General features: G+C 43.4%; 1 protein-coding gene across 1 annotated transcript in view; it reads right to left on the bottom strand.

Annotated features, from left to right (window-relative positions):
- Positions 1-9,056: 9,056 nt before the first annotated feature.
- The window catches only part of LOC308368335 (A disintegrin and metalloproteinase with thrombospondin motifs 20), a gene marked incomplete at its 3' end in the record, with an annotated part of 88,287 nt that continues 77,058 nt past the window's right edge, over positions 9,057-20,285 (bottom strand). Inside the window, exons 29-39 of the mRNA XM_080842501.1 lie at positions 18,888-19,055; positions 16,279-16,452; positions 14,330-14,500; positions 13,846-14,049; positions 13,466-13,595; positions 11,837-11,931; positions 11,626-11,720; positions 11,294-11,427; positions 10,127-10,218; positions 9,469-9,573; positions 9,057-9,146 (exon numbers count right to left, since the gene is read on the bottom strand). Coding sequence (XP_080698627.1) covers positions 9,057-9,146; positions 9,469-9,573; positions 10,127-10,218; positions 11,294-11,427; positions 11,626-11,720; positions 11,837-11,931; positions 13,466-13,595; positions 13,846-14,049; positions 14,330-14,500; positions 16,279-16,452; positions 18,888-19,055 — 1,458 coding nt within the window. The remainder of the gene's footprint in view (positions 9,147-9,468; positions 9,574-10,126; positions 10,219-11,293; positions 11,428-11,625; positions 11,721-11,836; positions 11,932-13,465; positions 13,596-13,845; positions 14,050-14,329; positions 14,501-16,278; positions 16,453-18,887; positions 19,056-20,285) is intronic.

Below are 20,285 nucleotides of genomic sequence, written 5' to 3'. Positions count from 1 at the left end.
GTCATTGTACAGAGACCTCTGTGGGCTGATGATTTGACAGATGGTGTTATTGTTGCCAGCCCAACATCACCATCACTGTAACACATGACCCAAAACCTGTGTCAGATACTTGCTCTCCTGCCCTTCACCTGGCCCCTGCTAACACACATATTTGGGACTGAGGAGAGCACAGTTTGCGCTGCTGTACAGTTAACTATACAGTACAAAGCAAAATATCAGCCTTATATAATCAGTCTATGCTGAAGAAGAGCTTCACAGTAAACCAAGAATTTAGGTTGCCATCTTGATGCCATGTCCTATCTTTTCCTACCATCTTTATTAATGTGCAAAGTGGTTATAATCAGTGATACTAGAATACTCCTTGTTATAAATTATGGCAAGATTGTCGTCAAGCTTTGGTAACTGTGAGCAATTCAAGTCCAAAAGCAGCTCCCCTTGGGGAGAGGGACAGATATAGGGTTTCGTGAGAAATGAAAAAGTGTTATATGTTATGACACATACAGCTGGAGAGGACTCACACGAGACTGTCGCTGATGTGACATCGCCATCTAGTGGTCTAAACTTGAGCTGCCTAAGGTTGAGCAACATTCAGTCTGCCTCTTACTCGCTCATACTTTCTAAGTTAAATATGTGATACATTCATAAGGCATTCTCATAATAATAATGATTCAGGTTAATTGTTATTAGTGACTTCAAAAGGCCAGCACTTTCTAATTTGCGCTTTCTAATTCCTCACTGATTAGACCACCATAAACATTCAGTCAGACACATGCTGTAATTTAATTAAGCAGCACATCAGCTGCCACAGTCCACCACTAAGTGCAGTTGAGTTGATAACTTCCCACGCAGGATCCAAAATCATTGATTCATCTGGGAAGTGAAGAAACTGAACAGCAACGACAAATGCCTGTGATTTTGGCGCCATCTACTGAGGAACAAAAATACGGGCACTTCTGTTCGATTGAGGAAAAAGAGTAGCCTAACCCACAGCCGCTTCACTAGCCCTACGTTTAGTTATAACCACAAATATGACATAATGCCTGTGAGGGACCGGACGGTCACCCCACGTTGTTTGGGGATGTGGCGACTGGACTGGGTGGTGAAGTGTGGAAGAACTGTGCAGGAGAGGGTAGTTTTCATAAAAATATATATTTATTTACACAGGGACTAACCCAAACACAGTGCCCATGAAACAAACAAACAAATCAAACATACCGGCCGTACTCACAGGTACTGCAGTACTCTGCACCCTGGGCACCTGCTTGTCCTTCTTAGGCCCAATCACAGGCACCTGTTCAGCCCAAGCCAGGCCCCAATCCTAGGCACAGAGACTAACCTGATTCGGAGAACATTACCTGGCCATCGAAAACAAATAGCTACATACACAGCACAAAACACAAGGCACACAAATTTGGTACAGAGACAAGGAACACAGAAAAGGCACACAGAACACGGCATACAAAACAAGGTTACAAAACAAAGCTTAAAGTGTCCATATATCTAGACACGTACTGACTTCACCTCACACCGGTAAACAGGGAAAGCAGTACACCGGTTTCTCCCTCAAAGTTCTGCAGCTCTGCTGTTGAATGCCTCTCTGGACAAAGTATCTCCCAGCCAATCTCCCTCTTGAAAATGAGACACCCTTTAAATAGGGCACAGCCTCGTTGACTTGATTAGCTCCAACATTGGGATCAGGTGAGCCCAGCCCCAACCATTATGGGGGTGGAGTCCAAAAGTCTTAAAGGCACCATCCCTTTTTTGCCACAGTGAGGAGGGGGAGAATTCACCTTCTCACGATGCCACCTACTGCAAATGCAAACCTGCACTATAACAGTACAACAGGGTGATTTAACAACTCAATGCCATCCACAATCTGAATAGTTAAACTCCCCTGAAGATAGACTAATATTGATCTTGATGTTCTGTCTTCATCATCCATGAAATGGCACATCTGAATATCTAACCCTGATTAGTGAACCCTTTAAACTAATTTTACAACTTTTTACTGGCTGAAAACCAATGGCAATAAACATGCCATGAAATTTGCGGCTAGCAAAGGACGTTTACATCTATTTTTTTCAGGTAGGATCTTGAGCGGTTAAACATGAACAGCTTCCTCCAGCAGAGAGCACTATTTATCTAGGCTAAAGCACCATCCTGCCACTCCTGTTTTCACACTTCTAAATATCTTTATGAATTCCTATTACCTTCTGAAAGTAATATAAAAGATCCAAGAAACATATGTCTTCACATACTATAATGTGTTAGTGATAGCATCTATAAAATGATCACCACAATAGAGTTTTATCTAAAATTGCCTGATCTAAAATGATCTAATCATTTGCAAGGGAATGGTAGCCTGGATACCAGCCTGAACTCCGCCCACAACATTTTTGGTCTGGGAGATTCAGTCTGGCTTTGAGCTAGTTGGGAGAGATTCAAGTTTTCGAAAAAGTCGAAAAAGCAATCTGACCACCATTCAAATTGTAAGGGCGGCCTTTATACGATGATGGACAGATGATCAACCAACGCTTGAGTTGAATTAACCGGTAGATTCGAACTCCGACCAAGATGGCCGCTTCTCGGGAGCGTAGTGGGGAATATTTTATGTGAATTAAGCTATCTACACGACTTTTTAATGTCTACATTGACTCGGTTAGTTGTGTATGTGCAACACGAATGTTGCAGAGTATTGTTTGTCTTAACTAAAGCTCTCTAGACCATTATTGTTAGGTCATTGCTAACGCGTACACCAAAAACCCATTAAAACACACTGTAGCTTCTAGCCTTGCTGCTAATTAAGTGAGCAGGCATATCTCAACAGATATTGACAGCGCATTCATTTTGAAAGAGGAACAGAGAAACGCGATCAAGGCATTTGTTGATTGAAAATATGTTTTTGCCGTCCTTCCTACGGGATAAGGTAAAAGTTGAATCTATCAGATGGTAATACTACGTTGCTCTGATTGGTTCTAGGTATCCAATTCAGTGAAGAGGCATTTTCTTTCCTGGTTCGTTGAAACACGCCCCATAATCACAGCCCAATGGGTCAGGATCAGACTCATATTCTGACTAGAATTATGAGTATGACATCGTCAGGCTAAGGGAATGGGGCTTCCATTTGAAAATTGCTACCCCAAACAAGCCGTTAAAGGCACCCAGTGCAACTTTCGAGGCTTGAGACTCGAAAAATAAACATTCAATTTCTAGTCTTTTTTACACGTAGTAAGTTTCAATAACTCCATACCATTACATATCGACATTCAAGGAGCAAAGATGAGACGTCGTTGTGTGGTGAGAACTGCTAGAAAATCGTAAACAACAACAATCGCCGGTGGGGAGAGGCCATTTTTTCAAATCTTCCGAATTTTATTTTATTTTTCGAGTCTCAAGCCTCTAAAGTTGCACTGGGTGCCTTTAATGAAAGTTTCGAAATAGACTAGAGATCGAATTGTTCTCCTGTTGTCCTTGCAACCAACATCATACTTCTAATGAAGCCACAGTTGCATGCAAAAGTTTGGGTCAAAATTTCTGTTAGTGTGAGTAGTTAAGTGAACTGAATCTCCAAAAGGCATAAAGACAGTTAAAGATGAAACATTCATTTCAACATTTTAAACAAGATAATTGTACTATTTTGGTTGAGTACAATTTAATAGTGAAGAAAAAGAAGCACTGTGTTAAAATCTGGGCACTCCTTTCCCAGAGGTCCCAGAGCTGAAATAGCTTGTCAGGGCCATGGCTTATTCAAAGACATCATTAGGAAAGGCCAGGTGGTGCAAATTTCAAAGCTTTATAAATACCCTGACACTCCAAACCCTGTCCTAAAAAGCCACAGCCATGGGCTCCTCTTAAGCAGCTGCCCAGCTCTCTGGCAATGGAAATAATTGATGCCCAGGAAGCAGGAGAAGGGAAGTAGAGAGCAAAGCGTCTTCAGGTAGGCGTTTCCTCTCTCTGTAATGTCATTTGCAAGAAATTGCAGTTCATATGAACGGTGGAGGTCAAGTTGAGGTCCGGAAGACCTCAGGATTACTAGATAGGCAAATCCAACCCCAGCCTAACTGCAAAAGACCTTAAGGAAGATTGATCAGATTCTGGAGTGGTGGTGTCCTGTTCTACTGTGCAGCGACACCTGCACAAATACGTTCTTCATGGAAGACTCATTAGATGAAAACCTTTCGTGTGTCCTCACCAGACAATTCAGTGTCAGAAGTTTGTAATGGAACATCTAAACAAGCCTGATGCTTTTTGGAAAACAAGTCTTATAGATTGATGAAGTTAAAATCTAACTTTTTGGCCGCTATGAGCAAAAGGTATGTTTCAAGAGAAAATGATGCACCTCTCCAAATGTAAAGCTTGTTGCTTGAGGGAACATCTCAAGCCAGTGGCAGGAGGAAACATCTCACGGTAGACAGAAGAATTCATTTAATTAAAAACCAGCAAATTCTCGAAGCAAACATCACACCGTCTGAAAAAAAACTGAAGATGAAAAGAGAATGGCTTTTACAACATGTTAATGACCCTAAATACATCTAAAAATCCACAAAGGACAACCTCAAGAGGCAGAAGCTAAAGGTTTCGCCATGGCCCTCACAGTCCCCTGACAAAAGCATCATTGAAAATTTGTGGCTCGACCTCAAAAGAGCAGTGCTTGTAAGATGGCCCAAAATGTCACAGAACTAGAAGCCTTTCACAAGGAAGAATGGGTGAAAACCACATAAACAAGAATTGAAAGACACTTAGCTGGCTACAAAATGTTTACAAGTTGTTTACTTACTAAAGGGAATGTTTCTAAGTACGGACCATGCAGGGTGGCCCAACCGTTGCTTCAGGCCCTTTTCATTTTTTTGTAATATTGAAACTGTAAAAAATCTAAATGAAAAAGTAATCTTGCTTGAAATATTAAAGAAACATGCTATCTTTAACTTTAAACCTTTTGGAAATCAGATAATCTTTTAATTGCTTAGCAATTCACAGTAACAGACATTTTGACCAATGCTTTTGCATGCCACCATTTCGGTTAGTTCCTAGTCTGCAACTCTACTTTCAGCAAGATGTCTCTGTTTCCTGAACCTCCAAAGGGCATCCCTCAATTCTCGTGGATTGGAAATAGGACTACAATAACACCTTCCTTAAGACCTTGGGTGGCGTTTATTATATACTTCTTATACTTTTCCTGTATGTGATCTTTGTAGTCTAATGAACTGGCATCAAAATGTATAACTTTCTCTGCACCATAAAGAGTTCCCACCAGGGCCCATATTGTGTTTCATTGCATTAAATCTCCCTCTTTGTAAACAATATATGGCTTTTAAATCAATGTATCCTGTTTCAACATCCATTTCTGCCCTTATTTGTGTGACAACACAATTTAAATGGCATGTGAGCACGTTCAAAGGGAATGATCTCACTTTACACCCTGACTCACATTAGTTTTGACTGCTCCAGCTGGGCACTTGAAATTATAATTCATTTTTTTCGCGTTCAGCCCTCATGTGGATGTGTGAATGTGCCATTGGTGGTGGTGGTGGTGGTGGTGGTTGTGGTGTTGGGGGTTTGCATGTATGGATGGATGTGTTTGTGCTCATGGAAATGCCACCTGGAACACTAACATAATCCACATGGAGGTTCTTGTCAGCTTGCCTGCATTCGCACTGTTGGACCTCTCGCTCTCACTCCCATCTAATAGGCCAATTACATTGGAGGATCTGGATTATGACAAAGCAGGAAGGACAGAAAACAATGAGGTTGGTCATATTTGTGACAAATAAACATTGGATATAGAAAACATATACTGTAAATAGATATATAAGAAAAAACAATGCCAACAAGAGATAAAATGTCAACCTCTGAAGCTGCTTGTAAAACTGTAGAATGAATGCCTCAGCATCTCATGTCTCTCAGCTTCAGACATGAAGTTTGGCCAAAGGACTATTCACCGTCACCCTCCAGAGGTGACAAGCGCTGTGTGTTTACAAATGATCCCCACACTGCACATGTGCTGACCACAGCATAAAGGCCATTCAGTCTTCATAGCATCCAACCAAAAAAAACTATTTTAAGGAAACATTGAAAAGTTCTAAAATATTTTATTGTTATTTATTTCATAATCAGTGTTAGTACAGCAGCAATACCTACAAAATATCGGCACTTTCTCATTCTTTTTAATCCATAGCACCATAATGATTTCATTAACACTCCATATTGTACATAAAAGTAAATATGATTCTTTAAACATCTTTGGATTATAGGTGGCACACGTGCTTTGTACAACCTTTGTATTGTTCAGCCACAATGCCCTCTTTAGATTAAACATAGAGCTTGCATTTCAAGTATGGATATTAAGAAAAAATAAAACAATACACAAAAACAATTCACAAAAGTTACAAAATCTTTTGTTAATGGAAAAAAAAGTGTTTAAAAAAAAATTCTACACATTTTATGGCACATAGTGCGTCAAGTAATCTTTTAATTTCTGATACAGACCTCATAGATCAATTGCCTATCAAAAATATAATGATAGCCAAAGGGTTTCTAGCTGCTCAGCGAGTTTCGGTCTCTACGGTTCCTTGAATCCTATTCTGCAACTACAATACTTTGGATAAAGCTTAATTCCCATAAACTAGTCAGGTCTTGCTGCCAACTATGCCTCTTAAAGTTTCAGTAGTTGATGCATTTTCAAAAGCAGAATGGACTGGCTGGATGAAGATCAGTGCAGTACCACTGTGTTTCAGTTGATTGTCTCGTCTCAGGCCATGAAATGATCTTCTTTTACAACCACTGGACATTCTGCAAACCTTTCCATGCCTTTTGTGTTGTCATGCTGGCCATGCATCTGCATTCTCCATTCCTCAAAGAGAGCAGTGGTGGTGTTTTTCATTATGTGGATTAGCCCTCTTAAAAGGCTGAAACCCAATCCACCCCAATGCTTTTCAGCACCTTCAAGCAAGATTGCTTTTTTTTCTCTTTTTTCTTTTCTTTTTGATTACATATGGAGAGCTGTTGTCATCGAATCTGGGAACATTGTGGCTTGTGCACAGGGAGGAGACTTACGTGCACAGGAAAGCTTCCACGACACAAAGCAGGCTTGTAATTATGAGGAGTCCAAATGCCAAACCTGCTCAGTAAAAAAAAGGAGGCTCTGCAACAGCTGAATTCCAAATGTCAGTACCTGACCTCTAGATGCGAGGTAATTTCAGTAGTAAAGTAAAGAGCACCATGTACAATTTCATTGCAGGTTATTGGTTATAAAACACTAGACAATATACAGTAATACCGTTCCTGTACAGGACTCTATTAGTAGTAGTCGTAGCACTGTGAACATGAATATATCTACATATAATTACAGAATAAATATGATCAAACATAAATAGTTGACAATACAATAAAATACATTTCATGGACATCCATGCTTGAGAGAGGTAGGGTGGCATGCACCTGGGAGCAGGTTTCACATTGGATGTGCTCTGGAAAAATAACCTGTTTTAAATCTGGAGTCACTAAATTTGTCCTTCTACTCTTATCTGAGAACGGAGCACTAGACATAGTATGTGTGTTTTAATCAAAACACTAAAGGCAGTGTGAAATGTTAAGAATATAACCGATGTATAATGTTCCACAGAAATAACACAACATCCAAAGATTTCCAGAGGACTGATTATTAGCTGATTATCAGCCAGTGTGTTCGTCCTGAACAAATTCCTAGAAAAGCACCATATCCAAATCAATGTCTTTACAGTAATGTGACTTAACTGAACAATGTCTGATTTGAGGTTTTCCAGAGCACATCTTCTGTGTTTAAATACCTACAGAGTTTATCTCTGGAAAATCTGCCTGAAAGCACACACTGATACTCAGCTAGTTGGTCGGCCAGTTTTCTCAGAAAGTCTCTCAGTAGCCATCAAACTCCAGTGACCTTTACTCTGAAGACATATGACGGAGGGCTGAGGACACTTCACCTTTGAAGTAAGGCAAGTCTGGAAAGTGGTTATGACATGTGAACACAGGCACACAAGTATACAGAAATACAAAGGCACCAGTTACAGTAGAATGTAGACGTTTCTGAAGCTGATCGGACCTACAAACCCACTTCAGTCTTTATCTTGAGTAATAACCAGCTTCAGTTCTGTATATACCATAACTCTGTAAATTCATTTATATACTAATATTTCTATTGCTACTTCAGGACCTAGACAGACATATCTTCTAGACTGAGACTTCATTTGAAGTATGATCACTACACTTCACTTTGTCAGCAAGTAGATGTGACACACTTTAGTTCACAGAAAGTCTGGAACTGTTAATTCTTCCCTATAGGAAAAGGATTTCACCAAATATTCCTTACGATTCCCCTAAAGTTGACTAAAGCTACTATTCCATTGGTACAGCCTCAGATAAACTGCTTATATGTTACAGTTTTGACAACCACATGCATGAAAATGAGGTTAAATACCATTTTGCATGCTGTGTGCCAGTTCTAAAGACATTCTGTAGTTGGTTTGGTTTTTTTTTTTTCAGGAAACTGTTAGAATAGATTGCTCTTAGGGGTTTTCCATTGCATCACCAAAAGAAACTGAAGAACATACGAAACCCGACTTTATGACTTGACTAAGAGACCTAACCCTCTTCAGATTCCTACCAAGACTTGACATCAAGACCCATTAAGACGAGCCACCAGGTGAAACCAAAGAGGGTGGACGATTCAGACGGGGGAGAGTTGCTGTCACAAAGCAGCGGCGAGTCTGCTTTTCATATTCTGACACACGGACGCATTTGGTAACCATTAGAAGCATTAGAGCGGGGTTGCGAAGGGGAAGTTGGCCCATCTTCAGAGTGCGCTGGTTCTGTAGAGGGAGGGAGCCTATCACGGCTCACGGGTCCTCAGACTTCACAGTACCATAGCTGCTGGGAGGAGGAGGAGATGGAGGAGGACGGGATGAAGGAAGGAGGGTGATGAGGGAGTTCAAGTCAGACAGATGGGTTCACGGAGCCCTGTAGAGGGGTGCCTCTGTCTGGGCCCCTCTGGACTGGCATAGGACAGGGTCAGACACCGACCCTCACTGGACTTGGACAAGGAGGCCAGAGTGCGGGTGGGGGATGCACTTTCCACAGAAGCCACCACAACGGCCATAGATTCTGGTGCCGTCCTGTGCCAAAACACCATAAAACCATGGGTAAGAATCCAGGGTTGAGGAGAGAGCACAAATACAGAATCTGTCCTGATGGTGACATTTACTCAGTGGCATAACAAGAAACTTAAAAAAAAAAAAATTATCTTGAAGATGATTAAAATGTAAGACCCAGGAGAACCTAGAACCCAGACCAAAGCACAAACATCACTGGAAGGCATTTATTCAAAATCTCTGGAATGATCACACTTTAAATCAGCCTGGTGAACACATTTAACACAAAGATGTTTACACATAAATGCATGATGCCAATGGATAGATAACAAGATAACAGTCGTACCTCAGACCTGTGCACCTTAACTGAGACATAGTTGCCCTGGGAGACCCATTTGGTTGCTTCGGCGACCTGCAGTCCAGTTCCGCTGAGGTTTATACTAAACTGGCCCTGTGGAATCAATAACAGACAAGTTTTAAATCACTGGGATAAACTACCAAGAGGACACTATAAGTTCCAACAATTCCAAACATCTATATTGGAGAAAAAAAAGCGTGGACATGACTCTATGCAAATAAGCAGGCTGAGGTCTGCCCACACATGCTTCAAATCTGTTCTGACATCCACCTCATGGCAAAGTCACTGCATATTCTTTCCACCAGCCCAGGGGATGGAGGTGTTGAGTGGGGGGCAAACTTAACTCTGACAGCTCCAGATCCATTTCATACACTTCTGCAAATCCCAGGGAAGACAATCTTTTCTAAGTGCTTTCATAACTGTGCCCAACGAATCTCTTAGCACTTCTCTTTCTCAAAAATGTTTTGTTTACCCAGCATGAGGCTCGGAGGGAACTGTGGTCGCCTCAATATTGAGCACAGAAGCAGGCCCCCCCTCAGGTTAGTCTGAGCTGCTCGATGTTTGACACATGGGGAAATAGGATACAGTTATCCCTTGGGTAACCCCCCACCTCCATATGGTTTGAGCGTGCAGGCGGTGGTCTTACCTGAGGGCATTTGGCTGCACTGTAACAGTCCCCTGCCGTAGCGAAGGGCACCGGCCTACCTAGCACAGTTTGGGTGAACTGCAGGTCCGTGGCTGCAAAAAAGCATAGCCACATGTAAGAGCAAGAAACAACTCTTTTAGTACACTGAGTACGAAACATAACAGAGACAGAAAGACAGACGAGAGAGAAGAGAAACAACGGCTCAACATAACAGAAAGAGACTGACGAGAGAGAAGAGAAATGAATAAAAGTACAACTAAGGGAAAAAAATATGGAATGGAAACTAGTGGCATGTACAGACAGACAGGCATTTTTTTGGGGGGGAAATGTCACACCTTGGGCCCCCTGCAGCATCACTGCACCCCCCCCCCCCCCTCCTCCTCCTCTCCTGACAGTGGTCTGCTTTTACTGTACAAGTCTTTTCCAAACAGGCTCCAGGCTCCTCATCTGAACCTCTCCTTGAACTCATTACTCATCTTTCCTTTTTTCCATCCTTCTGTCTCTTTCTCTCTCTCTCTTTCGGCCTCAGCTCAAATGGAGGTGCGCGCCATGTACCGTGCCATAACAAGGGCAGCTTCAGTGGGAACATATGCCATCAGGATGTGTGTGTGTGTGTGTGTGTGTGTGTGTGTGTGTGTGTGTGTGTATGTGTGACTGACTGTACATTTTCTTTTTTCTCGGTCTGAAAGTGGTTCCACTTGCCCTTCCCCGTGCAGAACGTAGCCTCCCTAGTCACGGCTAATCACGGCTAATCCCCCCCACGCGTCACATATGCGCTAACAAAAGACACGCCACGCCACCAGGACCAAGGTGGGGCCACCTCAGCTAATAAGCCATTATGGCTGCCAAGAGTTGCTTTTCACAGTCATTGTGTGTATGTGTGTGTGTGGGTGTGTGTGTGTGTGTGTGTGTGTGTGTGTGTGTTTGCATTTAACGCTTTGCCTTGATGAGGTGACCATAACCGGCTTCAATGGCCGAGCCGCAGGCCTGAAAACAGAAGGAGGCAGGATGGGTTGCCATATGCACTAGTCCAGCTTTGGTAATGCCCATGTCCTGGGCAGAGTCATCCCAGAGATAAGGGTGGGGTGGAGATTGGACAGTAAAACAACCCCACCGTGTGGTATCATTACCGCTGAGTTGTGAGGATACGGCGCTGTAATGACTCACTTATTATCCGCATGGAGCTTATGTCCAGCCGCACCCTGCTGAAGAGCGTGTAGCCTGCTGCCGGGTAGTCATTCCTGCACTGGCAGTCCTGCCTTCTGCTGCCATTAAATGGGCATTCAAATGGGTTCTGGAGCCTGTCGGTGCAAATGAAGGTGTCAGGGACAACCGTAGAGACTATGCTATGGATAAAATGTAGATAGTAGGAACAATATGATACTATCAAAAACAACACACAATACTTAGTAAACTAACATGACAAAGGACAAGACGAGGGCAGTGCATAATGTTTTACTATACTTCCGATTTGTCTGTAATGAAACGGTTTAACGTACCTGTATGCATACACTTCAGAGAAGTTATCTGTGTGACCACTACGAAGGGTGACATACTCCTTGGGGAAGCTGGTGTGCATTTCAGCACAATAAATCTTAAAAAAAAAAAATTGTGTTCAGTAAGACCATGATGCATTGCAATGAAAGTGCAATGTGTATGTGAAGAGTAACTCAGATCCTCGTAGAGTAGATCGACGTATTGACCACAGACCTGCAGGATCCTGGATTTGACTTTCAGGTAGTGTTCCCCATCTTTCCTCAAGCCTTCCCTGATCTGGACCTCTCGGCAAGTTGAGAACACCTCACCTGAGATGAGATGAGTCCAGAGATACAGCATGAGAACTGCATTTGGCCTACAACATTCTCAGCTCGGATGGAACATTTGTTTACAACTAATATGGTTCACATTTTACAAAGTGAGAACTTTGTGTGGGCGTGTGTGTGTGTGTGTGTGTGATTGTGTGTGTGTGTGTGTGTGTGTGTGTGTGTGTGTTGTATGTGTGTGTGTGACTGATATTCTGTTCCTAAACAGTCATCTGTTCTCTCCCATATAGAAGGACTTTTACCTGCAAATACCAATGGCTGTGATAACATTGTTCCACACCACCATAAGGCAATGTAGCTCTGTCTTCTTACTTTGTCTCTTTTCTTCCCCTCCCACCCTATTTTATTCCATCTCCAGTCTTTCCAGTCAATCTTTCCACCCATCTACCTGCAGAAACCCTCTGCTTACAGCTCCCCATTCCCACCAAACTATTGTGCACAAATTCTACTCTGCTTCTACTCACATGTCATTATTGATATAGTTTTCAGCTTCATTGCTCTGCTTATCCTTGTAGTAGTATCATTATGAGCACATTGTATACCCACTAGCTTAGATGTTCAAATACTTTGATTTGATAATTGTTGGCCCTGTATGAAAAAGGTACAAGATCAAATATTTAATCTGCAATATGGTATGTTTGTAGCTTCCAGGATCTCCTGTTTATATCTTTCTTTGTGTGCGGGTGTGGTGTGAGTGTGTCTGAATGCACATGCACATTAGGCTTTTGTGTGTGTTCCCCCCTGTTCTCTCAACAGAGGAAATTTCAGTTTGTTTGTTTCCCCCCTTTGCTATTGCTACGTGGTTCACGGAAAGATCCTTCCCCTCCTGATTGGCATTAATACTTCAGTTTGCCGAGGTCGCCACAGCCCAAACATATAATTTTAATTTCACTTATGCTTGACTTGGCAGGAGAAATTAGGGACCAATGCTCCAGTGGACTTCTCGAGCCGTGTCTAAACATCCTGAAACGTGGGGAGTGAACCTGCGAACCCTGGCACACGGCCCTCCACTCACAGGGGTCAAAAGTGAAGCCTGCTTGAACAGATCCTGTGAGAACAGCCATGTTCTCCTCTCACTGTTATCAGCCCTTAGACCAAGCGGAAGGAGGGTGGCGGTATTTATTGCTTCAAAGGCTATTTGCTGCCGAAGGGGGGGGGGGGGGGGGGGGGGGGGTCAATGCTTAAATTACACTCAATGTGCTGACATCTAAAATATGCTGACTTCCTGTAAACGCGATCGGTTCCCCCGACTGGCGTCCCTACACAGTCAATTTAGTTTCATTACAAAGGACATTCCTCAATGCACTAAAAAAACATAGCAACAGCTGACACTGTCAGATCTATGCTACGGTGAGTGTACTTCAGAGAGCAGCAGGAAAAGGCGTTTGCGAGCATCATGGGGAGTTGTGTAGCAGGGGTTGGTGACTGTGCGACTAGCTCTCTGTGTGGCTCACACTCCTGGGGAGTTGTGTAGCAGGGGTTGGTGTCTGTGCAACTAGCTCTCTGTGTGGCTCACATTCCCTCAGGCGGCAGGCGGCTCTGGACTCAGGCCTCTCGGACGAACTGCAGGCCTTGGAGGGGAGGTGTTTGGAGGTCAGGCATTCCACCCAGCGTTCCATCACCCCAGCACCGCATGTCTGAGAACACTGACAGGCAGAGAGAGAGAGAGACAAAACATCACTCTTACTTTCACAGTCAGAGAAGTAGCAGAGATGATTTGGGTTTTGACATTACTTCTTCTTACAGATCAGGTAAAAATGCTAACACCGTTTCATGGTTAGGTATTATCACTTTGCAGTTTTAAAAGATTGCCATTTTAAAAGACAAATTAGACTTCAACTACCTGAAACTAAATGTCTGAACCCAAGACCGACTCGCACAAACCCCTTTACGTACTTTGCTCCATGGGCCAACTTTCCAGTGAAGGGTGGCCGGACACTCCCTGATATGGCACTGCTGGGTGTCCAGAGGCTGGGGCCCTGGGCACTGGGAGTGGGCGGAAAGAGCCTCGGCGGTGTAGGGGCGTGGGTCGGTAGATGAGGGCACCGCTGAACAGGACACCATCCTACGCTGATACCCAATGCCACAGCTGGCGGAACACTGCAATAAACATGGACACATTGACTGCCTGAACGAAACGACAAACGCATTGGATAAATAATGTTAACATTTAAATGTCTATATTGATATATTGTGTCTATATTGTCTTGTGGATCCATAGCTCCAGGTTTAAGATATCTGCTTGCTCTTGAGCCATTGCGCACAGTGAAGTTAGACTCTGGCTTTTGTAAGTATACTACTTAAATGAGAGAGATCTAAAGAGTTGAGAGAAGTATAGAGGGACTCAGTGAGGGCGGAACACACTGATGGGCTGGCTTACCTGTGTCCATGCTCCTGTCATCCACATGTACTCGCAGGCAGCTCTGTGACAGGGCTGGTGCAAGGGGGGCTTTGTTAAGGGGTCACACATGCTGTTGGGAACAGGGTTCATTCTCGTGTCCACACACAACACATTTCTGCTCCTCAGCCCTTCGCCACACGTTGCATTACACTAGATGGGAAACACACAGACAAAACATACTAAACAACAGTTATGTGGCTTATAATTAGCCATGCTACTGTGCAAAATGGTCTTAATCATAAAAAACAACACTTTTCTTTAGCAAAGCTGACATACACACAGGCCATTGCAGTACCACTTTACAATAAGGCTCCATTATAAATGGTTTATAAATGGTTTATAAATAGGTTATTAAGTAAGTTGTAAACCCTTTGTAAGTCATTAATAAGCCCTTATAAATGAGGTTTAAACAAATTTTTTATACATCGATGCAGGCTCACTATTTGGGAAGATCCCCATCTTGGCAACCCAGCATCCAGACACAACATCCATTTTTTTCTTTTATTTGAATTTGAATTACATGGGATGCACACTATGGTCTTATCTGGTTTTCCACAGCTGATATAGAACAAAAATATATATATTTAATTGTGCTTTCTTTATTAGCTAGGGACGTGACGACATAGGTCAGAAGGTCACAGGTCACAGTACCGCCATAGCCTATATGTGTCAATGAGCAATTTGGGTGGATGACTTGTAGTAACATTGTATGACCACAGAGGGCAGTGCTGTATAGTAAGCCACAGCCTCTGCAGCTGCCAGGTAAGGTCACATAAAGATAAGAAGGCGATATGGAATATGAAAAACAATGTGAATGCATCATAAATGACTGTTGCTGATAATTCTGTTGGTTATAATTAAGTGGAAAAGAGCATAATTTACCAGACGCTTGTCTGATGGAAAAAGAATAAGCATATGACACTGAATACATGCCTACTGTGATCGAGATGGCATCTCACCACATATACAGTTCCTGTAGCATACAGGGTCAGACACTTGGGGGAGGTTGGCACATCAAAAGAGACACTTATTCATTAGAAGTCCCTACATGGTGCTCCTCTTTTGTGTCCCAAGCCCTGAAGACACACACACACACACACACACACACACACACACACACACACACACACACACACACACACACACACACACACACACACACACACACACACACACGCACACACAAGATGAAGAGGGAAGGAAAGAAAAAGACTCTCTGGGCTCTCTGACATCATCCCATTCACAATCTAGTATAGGTACTCAGTGCTTTGAGCTCCTCTTCTGTGATGTATCACATGATGAAGTTATCATTTAAGCCCACAGCTCTGATCCAGGGAGAAATGGGCCTCCTCCCTGCACCTCGAATAGTTCAGCCATTTTCTCTCTCTCTCCTACTCCACTTCTATTCTCTTAGTCTGCCCAGCGGGGGTCTCTGGGAACACTGGCAATAACCGTCTTTAATGGCACAATTAAAAGCTCTCAGCCCCCACACAAAGCTAATGACTGATATTAATTAAATGTGCACAGTAGGACCTGTGGTCTGCCAATTAATGAATTACGATCTGAGCGATAAAACTTAACGGCAGGCCGGGATGAGCAGGCTGGAATAGCACGGCTTCCCAAACTCATCTGAAATCCTCTTGCTACCACATGTGGCCGTATGGTTACGCCTGCAGACATCCCTTTAAACCCAGGACGCCTGCATGAAAGACGGGATCCAGATCCACCGGTCCGCTGGGCTAGAGAGGGAAGCGAAAGATCGCTGTGCATGTCTCCCACTGGTCGCTATTTAAACCTCAGGGCCGAGCAGACAAAACAAGAGGCAGCGTACAGCGTGGTGAGCGCCGGGCCGTTTGATGTCTGATGGATAGAAAACCTCAAAACCCGACTAGACTGAGAACTGAGAGTGGCGTTCTAGAAATACTCACGTCGTGCCACTCCTCTGCTGCCCACATGTGCTGGTGGCAGTCTGGGGACAGGCAAGGCTGGGCAGTGGCAGGCCGCAGGCGGGCGTCGCACAGATCCTCAGAGACTCGTCCAGTGCCCTTCAGTCGGCAATACACATCTCTGCTCTGGACTCCGATTCCACAAGTAACAGAACACTGGTACACACACACACACACACACACACACACACACACACACACACACACACACACACACGCACAGACATGTTTCATGAAGAAAAAGCAACTGACCTGTCACTGAACTCAACTGGTGATAGCTCATATATTGAGCTTCTATGTTAGAATACAGTGTTCAAGAGTTGCAGTGTTGCTATTAGAGTACCATTTGAGCATTTTCTTATTCACTTTGAACTAAATGCTTTCTTGAAACAAAACTCCTATTTAGTCCTCGAAAAGGGCTTCACCAAGACACAAAAGGAATGTTGATAAACAACCTAAGCTATGACCTCTGTACCTTCTCAAACGTGGCTGGCTTGTATTGTCTAGCGAAGTCTGAACAACGGTTCAAACGCAGGTATATCATGCCTTCAATCTCTTTGAAGTTTTTGTAGAATAATTATACTTGCACTGCTCCCATCAGTGTCTCCCTGATTAAACTCTAGCTGGCTTCAGGAACAGTGGAATACTCCCCTCAACATATGGTAGATCCTGGGGCAGTACTGTATAAATATGCTTGGTAAAAGTGAAGTAATTGTATGCAGATGTTTTTCAAATGATTTTACATCTTACGCACTTCAACTGGCTTTACGTTGTGGTTGATCTGGAATTTAGTTTGGACTGAACACAAAGAATATTGATGCAAATCTGACATTGGCTGAGCATCAAATCGAAAGCTTTTAACTTGACATCAAATGACGTGTAGAAATGATGTGGGGTTAAACATAAAGCAGAGACTGGTATATTAAATACATAAAGCGTGATGTATGACTGTTGTTTTAGACCCCCATGAAGTCTGATTTTATGAACAAACTCACTGATAACATATGTTTAAGGGTCATGTCATAGGAAAGTGGCAGCACACATTATTTGACAGTTATATTTTCTTCTTGGGAGAGTCTGAGGCCTGGCTGCACGTGTTTGGAATATGCCAAGGGAGGGAGGTGTGTTTAGATTTAGTTGCGGGGGGCCAGATTGTGTTGCCTGAGACATCACTAGATGAACTCCTCAGCCACTCTCTGGTTCTCAGGAGAAAAAGGAGGCAAGAAGCACCCCTTAGTGAGGGCCAGCAGCCCAGGCCTCCCACCTCCCCCATCACCTCCCTCCCAATTCCTTCTCCCACCTCTTGGCTGCCTGGCTGATGCAAGGGCCTAACAGTGGGTGCTGAGGTTTTCTAAAGTTGTCACAGGCATGGATGTTAAGATATAAAACATGTCTTTATGCTCTACTTGTGGATTTCATGGTTTACGCTGGTATGTAGAGGGAGGTGATTGCTTCCAGACGGGCGGGCAGAGAGTGGTGAGTGAGAGGCCCCTGCGGTGGATAGAGAGCCAGAGAGACAGACAGACTACTTGAGAGGGAGAGAAAGACTTAGAGACAGAGAGACTGTGACCTCAGGAAGGTAATAGAAGGTACCGTTGCACACCCAAAAAAGGGTTTCACAGTCATGCTTCAGGAACAGGTATGGTCCAACTACACTACACGTCAGGCCAATCTATCCTCGAGCCACCCACACACTGTCTTCTCTTCCTCGGCCTGAGGTTGCAGACCTTCCTCCTGATAGATTGTTGGTCTCTGAACCTCCCCCCCTGTGAACTGCCCCTCGCTGGAGGATGTTTTGAGTGTGCTGTCGGCTCCGTCCCGACTCTGACCTTCTCCCTAAACATGGCCTATTGCCCCCAGCGGGTCTGACTACACTAAAAGACAGCACTTCCTCCATTTGGGATTCTTGGCAGTGGGGATAAACATATCTATCTGACTATTTTTTGGAGCATTTCTTGGCTGCTGACAGTCAGTTGTGAGTTTCAACACACAAGAGTTTTGAAACACTCTTGAAAGAAAGCTATTGTGCACAAACTTTTTTTCTTCTTTCTTTAAATAAACTAGTTTCCAAAGTGGACACAAGTGGAGTGGTCTTCATTTTCTGAAGCATTATGGTTAAAACTGCTATTTTACTTTCTGAATTCTAAGGATGGATTTGACATACAATTTTCCACAATCTGAATCGAATGCTTCAGGGTATAAGAAATTATTTTCCGTGTATCATTTTGTTGTATGAATTAAAAAATGTAATGCAAAACAGGGCTGCCTCCCCCCTTGCCTAGATAACATGTGATAAAACAAACTTGGCAGGTTATAAGAGGAACCCTTCTTAGAGAGTTACATCCACACACTCCCAAAATATTTGGACACTAAGATACACAAATCAAGTGCACTGTGTAGAAGGCAATGTAAACCTTGTCTGTAATGTTTAATTCAAGTTAGCAGAGGAATAGCAAAGTGCACAACAACCCAAACATATCTCTTGGACATCTGGGGTACGATGGCCCACTTGGACTGGGAAACCTCCAGCTGCTAGCGGGTAGCCGCAGGGTTAGCTGGTATTTTGGAGTTAAGCGGCGGGGAATGCATACCTCCCTCCACCTGTTGGCTTTCCAGCTGGGGCATGCCCCAGCCCTGCAAGCCTTCTGAGTCCTGGGTCTTGACAGATGACTGCAGTGCTCGTCCTCTATCTGGGTGAGGTTCTGGTGTACACAGACAATTTCTCTTTGCTTGGTCCCTCTGCCGCAGGTGACAGAACACTGGAAGAAAAGCCAAAATACCAACGTCAGTTGAATCTCTGACATCAATCAGAGTCACAGTTAGTGGTTTTTTTAAATGGGCTACAGCATTATGTTACACAAACGTACAACATTACAGAAACAAATACTCAGGTTGATCATTGAGGATACGTCGACACCATGATGTTGGTCGGTCATGCAGAAAAGAACATGAAGCATTTGTACATCTTGCAGACATCGCCATCAATGAGTTACCTGTGACTTCTAAAATGAAGTTCAGCTGCTACTTTTAGTTTGCCTAATTATGACTACAAAAATGTACTGATCCCCCAGTGGCTGTCTGGACTCCAGAGTTCAAAAGCTTGAGGTATGTACTGTATAAAAGAAGAAGGAAGAGAAGGAAGGTGGATTTTGAGACTGATGCAGAGATAAAGCCCAGCAATCATATGGTTTCAATAAGGGGGCTGACATACAGAGGAGGGAGCAAGAGAGAAAGAGACTGAGGGAAAGATAAAGATAGAGAGAGAGAGAGATAGAGAGAGGGAGCATAGACCCTAGAGACAGTAAATGAAAATATTCTAGACTTTTCCATCTTTTTGAGTCCAGACAGCAATTAGGGCCCAGCTATTCCTGCTCAACCATGGCAGCCTTGACACAAAGCCTCTCCAAAACAGTCTACATGGAATATGGAGGATGTGTATGGCTGGCCTATTTTCCAGTCCAGATAATCAGCATAATATATCTTTGTTGATCAATTATGACGTCGTCAGAAGATTACATAAGACTAAACAGATGCATTTCCCGTCCTCGTTGTGAGATCTTGGTGGTCTTACCAAACCCTAATGGGTATATGAAACCATCACTTCATTTACTACAAGTTCACAGCCTTTCCTGGTTGGTTTCTTATCTTCAGTAGACAAAACTTCAGTAGACAAAACTATATCATAAACAATGCAGGACCTGGATGATCCCAGCCCTAAGTGGATGCAATAAAGGCAAGTTTGTGCAACTCTCCCTCTTAGCACTCTCCCATTCTCTGGGTTTCTCAACAGCTATTTCAGCCTTCTCAAACAGACAACACGCTTTCTTTTCCCTCCAGAGCAACAGGCTTGTGGTTTACGCCATGCATACATAACATACACACAGTAATTACAGAGGCATTTTAAAGACGGGGGCCGCGTCATCTTATAGTACACATCAAAGGGCCACTGTGATAAGTGACTGATCCCCAACACGCCAGGCACACAACAA

This window comes from Sprattus sprattus (assembly GCF_963457725.1).
Source record: "Sprattus sprattus genome assembly, chromosome: 7".
In the NCBI taxonomy this organism is placed as follows: domain Eukaryota; kingdom Metazoa; phylum Chordata; class Actinopteri; order Clupeiformes; family Clupeidae; genus Sprattus; species Sprattus sprattus.
This window is presented reverse-complemented; position numbering and strand designations above follow the sequence as displayed.